The 17,830-nt window shown below is 41.0% G+C and overlaps 2 protein-coding genes across 5 annotated transcripts in view; both read right to left on the bottom strand.

Moving 5' to 3' along the window:
• CCNDBP1 (cyclin D1 binding protein 1) overlaps nt 1-5,197 on the bottom strand; it is a 33,215-nt gene extending 28,018 nt beyond the window's left edge. For 2 of the 3 annotated variants that reach the window (XM_021695447.2, XM_021695448.2), the window contains exons 1-6: nt 5,001-5,185; nt 4,767-4,826; nt 4,428-4,507; nt 1,643-1,724; nt 794-890; nt 305-378 (exon numbers count right to left, since the gene is read on the bottom strand). In XM_021695447.2, the coding sequence (XP_021551122.2) occupies nt 305-378; nt 794-890; nt 1,643-1,724; nt 4,428-4,507; nt 4,767-4,826; nt 5,001-5,109 (502 nt within the window). In that variant the 5' untranslated portion in view covers nt 5,110-5,185. Of the gene's footprint in view, nt 1-304; nt 379-793; nt 891-1,642; nt 1,725-4,427; nt 4,508-4,766; nt 4,827-5,000 lie in introns of all 3 variants that reach the window. The other variant, XM_021695445.2, reaches the window with a different exon arrangement.
• Nucleotides 5,198-5,394: 197 nt separating this feature from the next.
• The window catches only part of TMEM62 (transmembrane protein 62), a 33,044-nt gene continuing 20,608 nt past the window's right edge, over nt 5,395-17,830 (bottom strand). Inside the window, exons 10-14 of one of the 2 annotated variants that reach the window (XM_021695340.2) lie at nt 17,182-17,295; nt 15,190-15,274; nt 11,564-11,668; nt 9,495-9,613; nt 5,395-6,234 (exon numbers count right to left, since the gene is read on the bottom strand). In XM_021695340.2, the coding sequence (XP_021551015.2) occupies nt 5,908-6,234; nt 9,495-9,613; nt 11,564-11,668; nt 15,190-15,274; nt 17,182-17,295 (750 nt within the window). In that variant the 3' untranslated portion in view covers nt 5,395-5,907. The remainder of the gene's footprint in view (nt 6,235-9,494; nt 9,614-11,563; nt 11,669-15,189; nt 15,275-17,181; nt 17,296-17,830) is intronic. The other variant, XM_021695341.2, reaches the window with a different exon arrangement.

Raw genomic sequence — 17,830 nt, 5'->3', positions numbered from 1 at the left:
ACACTGCTTTTGACCCAGCTGGCACCATCTCAGAAGTGCTTCAGTGTGTCCTGGGCAGGACCAGTAGAACAAACCACATTTGTTCAACAAGATAGGCCCCAGAAAGAGGGCTAAAAAAAGTATGAGAACTAAGAACACTGAGAAAAAATATTAATACTTATCTTTTGATGTTGGTGGTAAACTATATGTACTCTACTAAACTGTAAGTTAAAATACATCCATGCTACAAAACTAGAAACTAGATAGGAGAGAACTGTCTGCTTTGGCCAGCAGAGTCAGTGGCCTGTTTCCCACTCTCACCCACCTCTTGGTATCCGAGGCACCTGCTGGCATGCAGTCCAGACACTGTTATAGGAAATAAGGTCACTGTTCTCTGGGCTGGAGAAAGGAATCAATAAGGGTATATCAATAACCAAGGTTCTTCTCTCCTAAAAAGCTCCTTTCTGTTAGTCATCATTCTTAGCTGTTAGTTAACTTTGCTGGGAAAATGAGGTTTTTTTGGGGGAGGGGGGCGCCTGGATGGCTCAGTCGGTTAAGCGTCTGCCTTCAGCTCAGGTCATGATCTCAGGGTCCTGGGATCGAGCCCCGCATCGGGCTCCCTGCTCTGCAGGAAGCCTGCTTCTCCCTCTGCCCCTCACCCTGCTTGTGTTCCCTCTCTCACTGTCTCTGTTAATTAAATAAATGAATAAAATCTTTAAAAAAAAAAAAAAAAAAGAAAAGAAAATGATTTTTTTTTTCCCTCCCTGAAGCAAGAAACCCCATTAACTGATAACCCCAACTGTGGCATTACTACCTCTGAGCTGGAGTAATGAAAAGCACATCCACAAGCTGAGCCATTCCATCTATGATGTCCAGAGTAGCGTTCCGTACCAGCTTTCTCAGGGTGATTCCTGAAGAAACCCAAAGACTAAGTAGCCTGGTCTTCTTTCCAGAAGTCACCATCTGCTTTCTTGAGCATTTAAACCCTTCAGAACTTGAGGTAATGCACACCCACATGCTTTAATTGTAGTGCCAACACAAAACTCAGGTCTTATTTATTTCCCCATGTCATTTTCTTGCTCCTCCCACCATTCCTGAGTACTGTTCTCCAAGAGAGATCAGGAACAAAATCTTTCCAGGACAGCATGTATCCATTCATTAAGGTCAATGGTCCCTTGACAACGGTGGATGAAACACTTGAAGTTTAAACCATCTGTGACTAACCCTGAAGATCCATGAGACATGTATTCATTTACAATTTTGTCACAATTATAATCAAAGCATTAATCTACGGGCAGAGCTGGAGCTCACCTAACCGTAAGGGAGCTCAGAAACAGGGTGTGATGTAATATGGGTGGAGGAGACTGGGGAGGCCCCTATAGATCCAGCATCTGTAGTGGTTAGAATGGGTTAGAGAGGGAGGAGCCAGTGAGAATTAAAAGCCTTAGAGTCAGGCAAAGCAGGGAAGATGGTGGCACAGCATCTGTACCTTAGCATAAAGGCTTATTTATGGATGTTATAAAATTATCCGTGAGGGTTTTATGAGAGAAAGTTACATTACATGCTCAAATTGAGGACAAGGGAAAAGTCTCAAGACATAAGCTGTTATATTAGCAAAGATCTACCCTATAAACCAAACATTTCTGTGTTCACAGTGGCTTACCCTGATCCTTGGGAAGTGAATAGTATACTGCAATGACTGCCGTGATGGCAGCACGCACTTGTTCACAGAACCTCTGGGTTTCCTATGAGGTGATGGATCAATTTCAGAATGGAAAAAAAAATGGATTAGATTCATCAGCCCATCTACTGTAAAAGAGAGCAGATGTCTGTACAGCATGATCTACAAACATTTTCTGTAGTCCCATTATGACTTAGGCCTTGTGCTGTTCCTGCCACATAGCACAGAGGAGTTAGCTGGACACCAGAGAATGAGGGGACAACTCAATAAAACATTAAGAAACAGCAGGAAAAACTTATTCCTAATACTCTACATCCTGAGATACTCATGATCTGCTGTGAGGTATTCATCATATCTTAGACCAGGAGCTGGCAACTATGGCCCACTGCCAGTTTTTATAAATAAAGTGTTACTTGCACACAGCCACGCTCGTTTACGTATTACCTCCAGCTGTGTTCACACTACAAGGACGAAGTTAACTAGTTCACCTGCAAAGCCTAAAATATTTACTATTTGACTTTTTAGAGAAAAGTTTGCCAACCCTTAGGCCATTAGCCAGGTGTCTGATCTCTCTCTCTAACAGAATCACAATATATCTAAAGGTAATTAGCATAGACTCTACATTGCTCAATGTTGACTACTTTCCTTCTAAGCAGTCACTGACTTTCTCCTATCTTCCTTGTCCTCACTTTTCTGCTAAATTCTAAGCCAGTGCTACATAAAATGTGGTCCACAGATTGGTGCCAGTCTCTGAACAGTTACCAGTCTGGGATGGTGGATAAGCACAGTGACTGAGAGTAAGTGTTTAAAAGTTTTTATGGCAATGTCACATTGCTTCAACATCCAAACACATAAAAAAAAAAATTAATTAAAAAAAAGCCATTCTTCAGTAAACTAACGTGCTAAGATCCTAAGAAAACAACCGTCATTCAAATACATACAATTCAAATAAAACTAAAACTTTTCACCTATGAATGAAACCACTGTCCTGAGCATGTACAGAAAAATAATACTATGCTACCTCCTCATGGTATCCCATTAGCTTTGAATTCTAGCAACAAGTCCTGAGTATATCTGAAAGAAAGGAGGCAACAGATAAGAAAAATAAGGTAATATTACTCCCTTTACAATAAATATTGACTTTCTTGCACAAAGCTTTTAAAATGCTCTCAAACAATTCATTTCTTATTTTCTCATCATAGATCTCTGGGGTCGATAGGGGGAGAGTTTATCATTATAGGTGCAGCAAAAGAATATTTTCTCATTTCAAAACATCTGGATATATAGATTGAAAAAGAATGAAACTATTGATTATGAAAACCAAATAAAGCAATGAATACGCCATTTTAAAATAACCTTACTTCTGAATTAAGTATACCTAGTTCTAGAAAAACGGCATAAAGCTTACCTGGTCATAGCCAACATGTTTACTTTCATCAGTTTTACAGTAACAGGTTATTTAAAAATGCATACATTTGGGGTGCCTGGGTGGCTCAGTCAGTTAAGCGTCTGTCTTTGACTTGGGTCATAATGTCGGGGTCCTGAGACTGAGCCCAGAGTTGGGCTCCCTGCTCAGCGGGGAGTTTGCTTCTCCCTTTGCCCCTCCTCATCACTCGTGTTCTCTAATAAATAAATAAAATCTTTTTAAAAATAAAAATGCAGGGGCGCCTGGGTAGCTCAGTCAGTTAAACAACTGCCTTCAGCTCAAGTCGTGATCCCAGGGTCCTGGGATCAAGCCCACATCGGGCTTCTTGCTCAGCGGGAGCCTGCTTCTCCCTCCACCTGTCACTCCCCCTGCTTGTGCTCGCACTCTCTCTCCCTCAAATAATAAAATCTTTTAAAAAAATAAAATGAAAAATAAAAATGCATAAATTCCTTTTCCAGCAATTCCACTTCTGGAAATTTTTTTTTTTTTTTCTGATATACATACAAAGATTGTCCTAGGTAATTTACCACAGCACTGTTTATAATAGTTACAAGTTGGAAAGAGCTTAAATGTCCACATGAAGTATTGGTTAAATAAATTATGGTTATATCCACTCTATTAGATACCATGCAGCATTACAAAGAACTGAGCAACTTTTTATGTGCTAAGAATCAATGTGCAATCCATGTTGTTGATTTTTTTTAAAGGAAGGTCCAGAAAAGTGTTTATGGTATCCTATCATTTGTGTAAAAAAGCAGGCATATACACATAAGTGTGTATATGCCTCGAATATATATGGAATAACACAAAAGTAACTGGGGAGGGGAAATATAAACTTTTTAGCACATTTAACTTTAACATCTTCTGAATTTTATACTGTATACATATGTTACTGATTAAATATAAAGAAATTCGATACAAAAGGGTATTATGTAGTATAACAGAAAAGGTGTAGTTTAGACATCATAGACCCTAATTCAATCCCAGCTCCACTGCTTATTTACCTTAACCTGAGTTTCTAAGGCTGCTTACTCATCTGTCAGATGGGAATCACGTATGTGAAAACACCTAGCAAATAGCGAGTGTTTAAAAAATATATATCAGAAAGGAAATAACCAGGATGAACCGCAGATTGAACGGATACCTATTTAGAAGACCTGCCTACGCCGTGCCGCGTACCGCACTTGGCAATTTGGCCTTCACCGCAATCCTCTGAGAACGGCAATCCTATCTGACAGGTGTGGAAAATAAATGCCCTGGTTGAGTGTAAAAGGTGGAAAGAAAGTGACTGGATTCCTAATGAACGATGCAGCACAAGATTCCCAGGAAAGTACAGCCCACCTGTGGAGAGGGCAGTGGCACTCGAGAGAAGACTTCAGTCAGAGTCGTGGCTTCCCTTGACACGTTCACAGCTGCCGCGTCTGAGGGAGAAGCCAATACGTTAGTGCCAAAAGGATGAGCCTGCAGCTGCTGCATGGGCTTTGAAGATGCTACCGGCTGAGACGTCTCAAAAACACCTCCCAAAATCAATGTTTCATATCCCAAACTTCGAAGTACAAAGGATGGGTAAGGTGAAGTATCCCCACTGAGAGGATGCGGCGGCGGTAAAAGCGGGAGGGAAAGGGGTGGGTACACTGGAAGGATGAGAAATGCTAAGTCCCCAACAGGAGAGGCACTCACTGAGTCTCCTCCAAAACGTCTCAGGATTAAACTCCTTGGTGGTCTCTCGGGCTTCTCCGACTAGTGGGTTTAGCATGTCGGTCGGGCGGTGGCAAAAGGAAGAGCACAGGTAAGCGGAGCCACCCCAGCCCCCACCTCCTCCGCTCGTGCCCCCGCCTCCGCCCGCGCCATAGCCGGCCTCTTCCCGAACCAAGCCCGCCCCTGCCGTTGCCCGTCTCAAGGGCGTCAGCTTACCCCGCACTCCAGGCAGGAGTAACCGCAGCTCCACTGCCAAGTGCCGGATCTGCTCCAAAGGCGGAGCTAGGGTGGGGACTGCGGCTGTAGGTGCAGCTGCGCTCGCCATCTCAGTAGATCGCCTGGAACCTCCAGACAAAAGCGGCCACGGAAGCTGCCAGGGCCGCACTGCCGTAGGCGCTTAACTTCCGGGAGTCACAGACCCGGGTTCGTTTCCGGCAACAACCCGCCCGGCCCCGCCCCAGAGCCCCCGCCACACCCCTTCCGATCTCCCGAGGCCGGGCCACGCCTTTCTTCCGCTCCGGTTGTCCGGCCCCGCCCCCACCCGCCCCCACCCGCTCCCACCCGCTCCCAAAACCCTGGTCGCAGACGCAACGCCCAGTCGGAGTTCTTAATCATCACTCTTTTATTTGATTAGCTGCAAGCACCCACACCTAAAGAAGCCGAGAGCCCATAACCCCGAGAGAAAAGAAGACTTGGAGCTAGTATCTCGAGGGTAGTCAGGGGAGTCCTCAAGTTCGTACTGCTTCCCTGACTCTGAAGTGGTGCCGGCTACTGAGGTCCACATACTGTGCTAGGTACTTTACATGAGGTAACCATAAAAAATACACTGGGCTTCTGATACTCCCATACACACATACAGACCCTGCCCTGTGGATCTCCTGATTAGAACTTTCTCTTCACAAAAGTAAATCAATCCCCTGCCTTCTTGGAGAAGGAGGGAATCGTGGCATTATTTAGAGATTTTTCTGCAGTCCATTCTGCAGGAATCAGAAGTGGGTAATCCCCCCAACTCCTAGGTGTCCAGAGTGCAGCAGCTCCCTGAAGCTTGCCCATCAGCACTGGCCTTCTACCTGCTGCTGGGGCAGAGGCCTGGGCTCCAGGGGCAGATGGTGAGGCAAGGCCTTCAGGAGCTCAAGTGGCTTTTTAACTGTGCTATGAAGGTTCCAAGCTCGGTAGAGTTCAGAGTCCACACACCACGAATGATAACAGGTGTCAACAGTGTCAACCAGGTCCGCAAAGGGGAGAAGAAAAAAGCTAGAGCGCCGTATGTCATATGAAGAAAGTAACAGGAATAAATCTGCCAGATGTACAGCAGTAACATAAGTAGGTGAACAGGTACAATTTTCAAGTATTTTCCTTGACGGAGATGAGACCGGAAGTTGTGACCACAGCACCGCTGCAGCAAGCTCCAACACAGGTAAGCCATCAACGGTATGTTAAAAAATGCCAGCTGGAAAGAGAAGCAGAACAGAACCATTAGCTTATTAGCAAGACCTTAGAGGGTCGGGTCTCATGAACGCATTATTGGTGGCTCCTAAGAATATGTTGCTCTCTCTCGGGGGTTAACTCTCTGATTCTTTATGCTTCAATCACACTTGCTTATAACACTCAAAATAAGTGACTTATAGTTGTGTATTTACCTGCATCCTTTTGTTCATCTTAAAAGTAGGTATCATTTATGTTGAAGCCCTCAGTAATGTTTAAGGTGGAAATGAATTGAATATATACACACTTCTTTTTGGAAAAAAGAGTGAGGGGGGACTTAGGTTATCAATATTTTTTTCTTATCTCTGTATTTTCTATTAATTTTTTTTATTTTAAGTAAACTCTACACCACACATGGGCTCGAACTCAGAACCCCAAGATCAAGAGTCACATGCTCCACCAACTAAGCCAGCCAGACACCCCTGTTATCTCTGTATTTTTAATTAAAGTAGCATCGTGAGTACTGGAATACAAATCAGAAGATTTAAGTTATAGGGACACCTGGGTGGCTCAGTCGGTTAAGCGGCTGCCTTCAGCTCAGGTCATGATCCCAGGGTCCTTGGATTAAGTCCCACCTGGGGCTCCTTGCTCAGCAGGGAGCCTGCTTCTCCCTCTCCCTCTGCTGCAGTTCCCCCTGCTTGTTCTCTCTCCCTCTCTCTCTCTCTGACAAATAAATATTTTTAAAAATTTTTATTTATTTATTTGACATAGACAGTGAGAGAGGGAACACAAGCAGGGGCAGTGGGAGAGGGAGAAGCAGGCTTCCCGCTGAACAGGGAGCCTGATGCAAGGCTTGATCCCAGGACCCTGGAATCATGACCTGAGCCGAAGGCAGACGCTTAATGACTGAGCCATCCAGGCTCCGCTATAAATAAAATCTTTTTAAAAAAATTTTTTAAAAAGATTTAAGTTATAATCTAAGTTTAGCTGCTGTATGATTCATTAATTCATTCACCAAATAATTATTGTGTGCCCATTACATGGCAGGCACTGTGCTAGGCTCTAAGCTAAGGACACAGTGGCAACTCAGAGAGGATGCATCATAGAGCTTACATTTTAACAGAGAGAAGAGAGACCAAAAAAATAAACACAAAAGATCACTATAGATTGTGATAAATTCAATGAAGGAAATAACTGGGTCACAAGGGGGTAACTGAGAGATGGGTTCTCTGAGGCCTGAAGAACAGGAATGACTCAGTGGAAGGAAGTATATTCCAGGCAGAAGAAACAAATAAAAACCCCTGCGGTTCCCAGGAGAGGCCTTGGCCCATTTAAGGCCAATAAGCCTGGAACATGATGAGCCAGGTGGAAACTGAGGCAGTCAATGAAGGAGATAACTGGGTCACATGAGAGTAAGTAACTGACAGATGGGTTCTGAGGCCTGAAGAACAGGAATGACTCAGTGGAAGGAAGTACATTCCGGGGAGAGGAAACAAGTAAAAATCCCTGCGGTGGGAGACGCTTTGGCCTATTTAAGGCCCATTAGCCTAGAACATGATGAGCCAGGTGGAAACTGAGGCAATCAGCAGGACCCAGATCATGTCACTGCTCTGCTTAAAGGGTTTTAAGCTGAAGAGTGAGCTGATTAAGGTTTTAAAAGGACAACAGTGGATGCTCTATGGTAAACTGAGAGTAGGAAGAGTAGCAGTGGGAAGACCAATCTGGGGTTCCTGCAGTAGCCCAGACAAGAAATAATTATGAGTTAGACTAGCGTGGTGGTAACAGAGATGAGAGATGAAGAGAAGTGGTGGATTCAAGATATGCATTGGAGGGAGATCAAACAAGGTATTACTTGCTAATGAATTAGATACAGGGTATTAGAGGGAAAGGGAAAAATTAAAGATACATCCTAGAAAAACTTACTGAAATTGGAAAGAACTGGGGGAGGAACAGGTTTGAGGTAGAAACTAAAGGTCCTATTAGACACATAATATTGAGATGCCTGTTAGATATCTAAGGGAAGATATGAAATGGCAGATGGGTATATAGGGCACTTGAAGTGCAAAGAAGTCGAGGGCAGAGATTAACATATTTGGGAGCCATGGGCCTATATGATACATAAAATCCACTAGTGGTGTATTACTTATTAAAATATGAATATAATCCCCACCTTTTAGTAAGGCTCAGGTTTTATTTGGTATCAGAGTGCTCCTGAGAGACAGCCTTCATCTACATAATGGAAAACTGAACCAGACTCAGGACCTACTCACATATAAAATGCTGCTATACAGAGAATGTTCTGTCTGTGGTCAATGTTTCCTAGGCAGAAGTCTTCCCTGTTTTGCTAATCACCTTTTACTGTCCTGTTATGAGGTTGTGAACTCATTCTGAACAATATTTTTGGATCTCTTCCCAAACATGAGATCATCACCTGAGATTTTAGTACCTTAGCCCCATTAGGTGAATAAAATACATAAATAGGTAAATACTTTTCAAACCTATATACAGAGATTTGCTATTAGTCAGTTTTTTGTGTTTCTTTCTTTCTTTCTTTTTTTTTTTTTTTAAGATTTTATTTATTTGAGAGAGATGGGGAGAGAGCACAAGCAGGGGCAGAGGGAGAGGGAAAAGCAAACTCCCCAGTGAGCAGGGAGCCTGATGTGGGGCCGGAGCCCAGGACCCTGAGATCATGACCTGAGCTGAAGGCAGACACTTAACTGACTAAGCCACCCAGGTGCCCCTGTGTGTTTCTTTTAAAGGAATCTCAATCCACGTGTAAACGTAATCTATGTGTTTTCAAACAAGCAGCAGCTAAGACATCACTGAAAGGCCCAGGTCTGGTGCTTGCCCAGTGCAGCTTCCACTGGACAACTGACCCATTTTTCTTGTAAGTCTGTTTTTCCTTTACTCCCTCCGAAACATTTGCCTTCTTCATTATCATAATCAATTTTGGTTTACTTATTTATTCTACTATAAGTCCCTTATTTCATTTTTTATCAATGGGAAAGCACAGTAAAACAAACTACAAAAACAAAAATCTCTTTCACTTTTTATAAACCCTTCCTGCCAAAATGTATTTTAGATGTTTACGAGAGAGTGGTGGAAGAAAGAGCTTAGGAAGCACTTGAAAAACAAACAAAACACCAAATATTCAAGATTGCCCTGCCAGTAAATTAGGAAATATGATCTGTGGTGTTTAGTTGGAGGCTCTGGATTTAATTCATAACTATTATGCAGTAGTCCAAAAGGCCAAGGCATTCTTACATTCCATTTCTGACTTCTTACCTGCAGAATTCCAACTACAAATGTTAGGCTGCCTTGTAGGAAATGTCCATCAACAAACATCCCAAAGGAAAAGCAGCAACCCAGTTTGCCTTTAGTGATCTCACCAACAAACCATGGTCCTGAAAGAGGCAATGGGCACAGAAGAAGATTAAATGACTATGATTCTGATTATATACATCACAAGGTGCATTTATAGGAATAACAAAGGTATGAGAGTAGTTGCTGATAAGCATTTTATTGGCATAATTTTTCTTCTTTATTAATCTCTATGTTGCACCATACGTCCTAGCTAACCAACCACTTGCTCCTTTGCTCTCCACTTTTGTCTGATTATAAAATCATCTGAGTACATGCTATACCTGAATAGATTCAAGAAACGGGTCAGAGTATGTTCAGAAACTTTAGAAGATTCTGTTGCAATAATAATCTCAAAATAATGCATTAACATTTCCTTTAAAAAGCAAAGAGGTATTCTATGGAAGTTAATTTTCCAGATAACTGATATATACTCCTTTAAGCAATAAAACTTCAACCACTTTCATCTTTCTAAAATGCACTTCTTCTCTTTCTTATTAATGAATGTATTCTGACCTTTTCTTGCTGACCCAAGTCATTACTTTGTACATCAACTATACACTTGAGGTTAACATGTACAAAATTTAACTTCTTTAATTTTTCATTTAGAATGCCAGAATGACTTTTCTCTCCTCCCTATTATTTACTGCCCTTCCTAGTGTGCAGGTTTCTGGAACTACCATATTGTCAAGGGTGATTAATGAACAGTCAAGACTTTCTTTCTTGGGGCGCCTGGGTGGCTCAGTCGTTAAGCGTCTGCCTTCGGCTCAGGTCATGATCCCAGGGTCCTGGGATCAAGTCCCGCATTGGGCTACCTGCTCCGCGGGAAGCCTGCTTCTCCTTCTCACACTCGCCTTGCTTGTGTTCCCTCTCTTGCTGTCTCTCTCTCTGTCAAATAAATAAATAAAATCTTTAAAAAAAGACTTTCTTTCTCAAAATGCAAATACCATCATCTGCTGGTAAGAAGAGCGTTCAGCTTTAAAAAATCATAGGTAATTTTAGACTGTGGATGCACAGTCTAAAAAAGTGTTTTCCCTGCAAGTTTCAACTTTTAAACATGGAGCAACTTCTGTCCTTTCAATGTTTTCTTTTACAGCCAGGAACCAAACCATGTGCTTTCCCTTCTAGTGTAAGGCAAGTGTCTAAAATAGCTTCAACCTATCTTCTAACAAGGAAACTGACCTCCAAAGGGCTATCTGCCATAGCCTGGTACACAGAATTGTAGAGTGTTATATTTTTTTTTATCTAACTACTCTCTGTTCTCTGGTTGGAGTTACTAATGAGCAAAGAAAAATCCGGAAGTGGAATAAAAGTATAAGACAAAGACCAAGCAACAAGTAGGCTAATCTACTCCTAACTTTTAGTCACTAAGGAACATTAGTAAAAAGCTTTAAAAACAGAATCACAGTGCTTCCTGCTTCCATAAGTGGCTAAGTGACTAAGTATTAGGTATAATAATATAACAGAAGAACCTGGATATGCCTGAACTCACTGCTCATCTCAGTTTCTCTTTTTTGAGCTGAGTTTTTAAGGGGCATCCATAAGTAAATATTCACTGAACTACATACTAGACATTGTGCTTAGTGCTGGGCATAGAGGTAAACAAGACAGACAAGACCTCAGTGGATATTCTAATGAAGGAAGAGATGATAAACACAGAAGATAATCATAGATTCTGATAAAGTAATGAAGGAAATAAAAAGTGTGATGAAATAAAGGATAAAATTTTAAGGTAGTCAAAGAAGGCTGCTCTGCATACATATACTAATTCTTTAATGGTCCTCTCAGTTTAAGTTAACTCAGTGTCAACTAAATGTCCTTTAAACATGTTAGGAAAGAACTTTATTTCCTAAAACCATGTTCCAGGAAATGATTTATGAAGAAGCCATGTGCTGTTCATTATGCTCTCAAGAGTCTAAATGACTCTATTGTCAAAATTCTCCATATATTCTTTGGCAGAACTCTCCACAATTCAGGTTTCCTAATTGACTTACCCAGTGCTGTATATAGGGTTAGCAACAACACAGAATAATAGAAGATGTTTAGTTTGCTCAGGACGTGGAGGGAAAATGAGGTCAAATTTATAAATCCTGGAGACCCTAAACAGAATAAATTTCAAAAATCCAGTGAGCACATGCAAAGTTCAATTTCTTTTTTTTTTATTAGTTTCAGAGGTAGAGTTTAGTAATCCATCAGTTGCATACAACACCCAGTGCTCATTACATCAAGTGCCCTCCCTAATGCCCATCACCCAGTTACCCCATCCCCCACCCACCTCCCCTCCAGCAACCCTCAGTTTGTTTCCTAGAGTTAAGAGTCTCTTACAGTTTGTCTCCCTCTCTGATTTCATCTTACTTTATTTTTCCTGTCCTTCCCTTATGTTCATCTGTTGTTTCTTAAATTCTACATGAATGAAATCATATATTTGTCTTTCTATGACTGACAAAGTTCAAATTCTTTATAACATTTTCTAGACTTCCATGGGCTATCTTTCGTTATATAGTAAACATACAGATGACACCACTTTAAATTCAGAAGTTGACAGGAAACCTGATAAGCCAGTCCACTTGGAATTGCAGAGCCGGGGGGGGGGGGGTGGGCGCCTGGGTGGCTCAGTTGTTAAGCTTCTGCCTTCGGCTCAGGTCATGATCCCAGGGTCCTGGGATCGAGCCCCACATCAGGCTCCCTGCTCGGCGGGAAGCCTGCTTCTCCCTCTCCCACCGCCCCTGCTTGTGTTCCCTCTCTCACTGTCTCTCTGTCAAATAAATTTTAAAAATCTTTAAAAAAAAAAAAAAAGAATTGCAGAGGGTAGGAAGTTCAAAGCAATGGTGTAGTTGGGAGACACGCATGTGCATACATGCACACATACACACTTTTAAATGATTAAATGATATAGGTTTGAAATATAGTGCTATGCTCAAAGTCTCTGTTTTCTATGGGATTTAGTATCCAAATGTACACACTTCCAAATCATGTATCAAAATATATCAAAGAAATATCAAAATTTCTCCAGTCTAATCTTAAGTATGACTGTCCAATATTCCTTTCCCATATGTGACATAGCTCTTAACTCACAGCCATCCTCTTACTCCAATTGAAAGGGATCCCTAAAGCTCTTCAAATTAAGATCTCTTAAAATATAGTGCCAAAATGCCAAGCATATGGGCTTCACACAGAGAAGCTCCATTCTGTGGCCACAGACTAAAGTATCACAGATCCTCAACCTCTGCCGCCATTTCACTCGTGTGTGTGGCTGGTCATAAACCAGTCAGCAGAAGACTACGACACGAAGCTCGGTACACACTGAGCGCCCCTAGAGGTCAAAGACAGCCTGATATAAGTTAAATAGTATGTCTCTCCTAATAGGCCAACATATCCATTTTGTACTAAAAACACTGTTCAGCCTGACAGTTGATTTTGTACAAAACCTGATAATGCATGACCTTCCCCACTCCGTTACATTCTTGCTACTCATTCTCTTAGATTCTTTCTTGTTCTAGTCTGGTACTTCTCAAAGTATTCATCTATATATCCATCTATAATAATTATTTCTTTTTAAAGATTTTATTTATTTGAAATATAGAGAGTTGCGCGCGAGCATGAGTGGAGGGAGGGGCAGAGGTAGAAGCAGACTCCCCAGTGAGCAGGGAAGCCTGACATAGGGCTCAATCCCAGGACCCTGGTATCATGACCTCAGTTGAAGGCAGATGCTTAACCAACTGAGGCCCCCAGGCACCCCAATAATTATTATTTATTAAAAATAAATAATCCTTTAGCCTTGGAGGCAGCTATGCTTTAAACTTTCAGCATAAACTTTAAACGTGATTTTCTATTTTGGCTCCGCATTAGAATAACCTAGGGGAACTCTGAGACAATATTCATGCCCAGGTCTCACTCACCAGAGATTCAGATTTTTTTTTTTTTTAAGATTTTATTTATTTATTTTGACAGAGAGACAGCGAGAGAGGGAACACAAGCAGGGGGGAATTGAAGAGGGTGAAGCAGGCTTCCCGTCGAGCAGAGAGCCCGATGCGGGGCTCGATCCCAGGACCCTGGGATCACGACCTGAGCCGAAGGCAGACGCTTAACGACTGAGCCACCCAGGCGCCCCCAGAGATTCAGATTTAATTGACCTGAGGGAGAGTGGAAGCTTAGGCAGCAACCCAGGTGATTCTAAGCAGCCAGGACTGAGAAATACTGCTTTAGTCAGAGCTGAACGCCTCAGCCTTGACTGCCCATTGGAATTATCTGGGGAGCTTTATAAAATACTGATGCTTAGGTCCTACCCCTAGCGATTCTGATGTGATTGGTCTAGGGTGCTGTGTAGACACCGAGATTTTAAAAGTTTCCCAGGGAGTCTAAGGTGCAATTGAAGTTGAGAAGTGTTTAAAGAAAAGAACTGACCTGGGGTCAGAAGACATAGGTTTCAAGTCTCTCCTTTATCTCTTATTAGCGATGAGACTTTGAACAACCTTCACAACCTCCCCAGTCCTTAGTGTCCTAATCTTTAAAACGGGGACAATAATACCTATTTCACAGGATTGCTGTAAGGATTAAGTGAGATAATGCAGGTAAAAATATGTTGTAAATTTTAAATAACTACACAAAGATATTGGTATCCCCACAGAATGAGGCTGGGGCCCTCCCTTAAACATTTATTTATTTACATTATATGCAGGAACATATATGTGTGCAATAATGCTTCTTGAACTTCTTCATAGAATTTGTGAAAATATATATATGCAGGAAAACATTCAGTAGGATGTGTACACTCCCTCTGTAGTTAGCCATTTTACTGTTGAGTCATTGCTGCAGTACTCCCCTCCCGTACAATCAGTCCCTGATCTCAGGGATTTCATCCAAGCCCCGAAGGGGTAAGGAAAATTTAATTCAACAAGTATTTATTGTCTGTTACGCACACAGTGCTGGGTGCTGTGAGAAACAGAAAAGAAGGAGAAAACAAGAGCTCCTATACTGAAGAACTTACAGTCTGGTTGAGGAGAAAATGTATATATACATTTGGGGTGCTTACGTAAAGCAAGGTGACTGACTGGCCAAGTATAGCATTAATTATCAGGAAGGACTATAGGGATTCAGAGAAGCAAGAGCTCATTATGACCTGGAAGGGGTGGAGAAAATGGTATGGAAAAAGAGGGTTTGAGGTGAGCCCTAAAGGAGGCTAAAATATAGATAAGTTTAGAAAAATAACTTAGAGATAATAGCCTAGGCAAAAGCACAGAAGCAGAAATGAGTATGGTGTGTGTAGGGAACAGTGGAAAATTATCTAGGCTGAAATATAGGTAAATGGTTGAAGATGCGGCTAATTAGGTAAGACCCAACTGTGGAGGATCCTTAATATCTGGTAGAGACGTTTGGTCATTTTGAGCTATATTGTGATTTTTCCCCCATTTTCAGGTTGAGTTTCATATTACTGCAATGTAGCAGCAAAAAAACTGATTTTTTTTTAAAGCTCAAGTACTGTGGACAAAGTATAGTAAGTTTGAAGAGTGCACCTCACAAAGCTCAGGAAAGATAATTTATATTTTTATCACTTGGCAATAGGACATTATATGACACTTAAGAATGAAGTCTTCTGAGAATAAAAGGAACCATGACTAACCTTTATGCTCTGGATATCCTCGGTGCCTAAAAGTAATGAGAATGGTGAGCTGGATCAGCACAATTATCACAAAAAGGACCCGGGCCTGCAGAGAAATCAATGTTAATATGAAACAGATACATGGGTACAACGACAGTTAAGGTTTTTAAAATGGCCTCATTAACAAAAATGGAAAAGACATCATTACCAGAAATGACTATGCAAGAAAAATAAATGACCAAAGAGAATCAAACAACTGATCCACCAAAAAAGAAAATTATAAATTGCCTCATCATTGGGGCGCCTGGGTGGCTCAGTCGTTGCGCGTCTGCCTTCGGCTCAGGTCGTGATCCCAGGGTCCTGGGATCGAGCCCCGCATCGGGCTCCCTGCTCCGCGGGAAGCCTGCTTCTCCCTCTCCCACCACTCCCCCTGCTTGTGTTCCCTCTCTCACTGTCTCTCGCTCTGTCAAATAAACAAATAAAATATTTAAAATAAATAAATAAAATAAATTGCCTCAGCATTACTCTTTTAGAATTTGGATACTGAGACCAATACTGAAACAAAGTAATTCATAGTTATATAAAGTGATCAAATTAAAACAGTCCAACTTCACTGTACTAGAAGTATTGGTTTTATTCAAGTTGTAGAAGAGTAAAGAAAAACAGTACATAGTGCACTGCAGGCTGAGTGAACTGAGACCGCATTTTCGTTTGCTTTCTCCATCAGGGTGGCATTCACTTGGAGATTAACTCACAGTGAAGAGACATAATCTAGGTTCTGGTTTCTCAAAGTATGGACTCCAGCTCATCATTGGGATCACCTTGTGCCTGTTGGGAAGGCAGAATCTCAGGCGCCATCTCAGCCCTACTAAATCAGAATCTGTCTCTTACTAATGTTCCCTGGTGATTCATAAGTACATCAAAGTTTCCAAAGCCTAATCTAGGTGACTATTAAAAAAACCCAAAAGAAAAACAAATGACACAAAAGGAACTTGTAAAACTGAGATATAAATGCCCATTAGTCATATTTCTAAAAAGCTTAATCATACAAGTAATACAAGTAAATTAAAATAATAATAAACTTACATCATAAGGCTCTGAAGATATATAGTAAAGCTATGTCTGGAAGGTGAAATTAAAGGAGGCTTAAATTTTCTTCTCAACATTGTAGGGTGTCTCTTTGGTGTGTTTTATGTCAATACCCAGTTAACAATAGAAAAATGGTTAAATAAGGTATATTTATGCCAATAGACATCATTTTTTAAAATAATATAAACTGAAGTCAGAAAATAGGGGATGCCTGGGTGGCTCAGTCCGTTAAGCAGCTGCCTTCAGCTCAGGTCATGATCCCAGGGTCCTGGGATCGAGTCCCACATCGGGCCCCTTGCTCAGTGGGGAGCCTGCTTCTCTCTTTCCCTCTGCCTGCCACTGCCCCTGCTTGTGTGTGCTCACTCTCTGACAAATAAATAAAATCTTAAAAAAAAAAAAGAAAGAAAATAGTCAAAACAAATTCCTCAGTAGAAAAAAAAAATCAAACCGCAAGAGAATGAAAATTACTATTTTACATTAAAAACTCATATACCAATATATATGAGAAAAAAAAGAGTATCATAATGACATACAATGGTTATAATAAGTAGCGTGATAAAAGAATAATGTGGGGCTGATTTACTTTGTTTCTAAATTTTCCAAGTTCTCTACATTAAGCATGTATTATTTATGTAGAAAGAAATATTATTTTTAAAAGATCCTTAATCCAACTTTACACAGTTCCTACAATTCCCTTAGTTATTCTGGTTTTATGGTATTGCTTAGAACGAGGTTCCAAAACAGGTATTATTTGTCAATGCCTCTGCTTCTTTTAATTCAAATCAACTTTAAAGCATTGTAGTCTTCTAGACAAATAACTAACTTAATTTTATAAGGTTCGTCTTTCTCACCACATGATTATATTAATACTTTGGACCCACCACTAAATTTGACCTAATCTCATCTAAAGCTGAATTTACTCACCACGATGCAATGGTCAGTAAGGAGAATAAATGATGCCAGGGGATCAAATCTGAGATGAATATCCTCTTGAACAGAAAATAGGTGGTGAACACTCTTACTTCTTCCAGCAGAATCCTAGTTATAAGCACAGCAGTGATTCTCATGCACATTTATATGTATAATGTTCCAAGATTAAGGTTCCAGTAACATTTGTCCGTTATCTCTGAATAGCTGTATTTTTTTCATTTATTTTTGCTTCTTCCTATAAGCACTTTAAATATAACTCCTTTTAAACCCTGTAATTCTAGATTTGAACTGGAAATATCAGCATGTACTCACAATATATTTTCTCTTAAAGAAAAATTTGTATTTTCCCTCTCTCTGCTCACTGAAAAGGCCTAAAAATAGTAACAAACCCAAGATCAAGGGGCTAGCTGGGCTACTGCCCAGACTGTACCCTCAAAATAAAATTTCTCATTACAAGATCAGTGCTCTTTAGAGAAATAGCTGATTCCAGTTCTTGAACAAGAAATACACAAGAAGAGCTTGAAATATCTTCATACCAGAAAGCAAGAACACTTAACAAAGACTACTGGGATTATATCAAAAGATTTAGTGGCCAATTTGGAGAGGCTCCCACTAGCCAAAGGTGGGACAATTTGAGCATTAA

This window comes from Neomonachus schauinslandi, chromosome 9 (assembly GCF_002201575.2).
Source record: "Neomonachus schauinslandi chromosome 9, ASM220157v2, whole genome shotgun sequence".
NCBI classification, from domain to species: Eukaryota; Metazoa; Chordata; class Mammalia; order Carnivora; family Phocidae; genus Neomonachus; species Neomonachus schauinslandi.
Note: the sequence above shows the minus strand (reverse complement) of the source record. Positions and strands in the feature narration are given on the sequence as shown.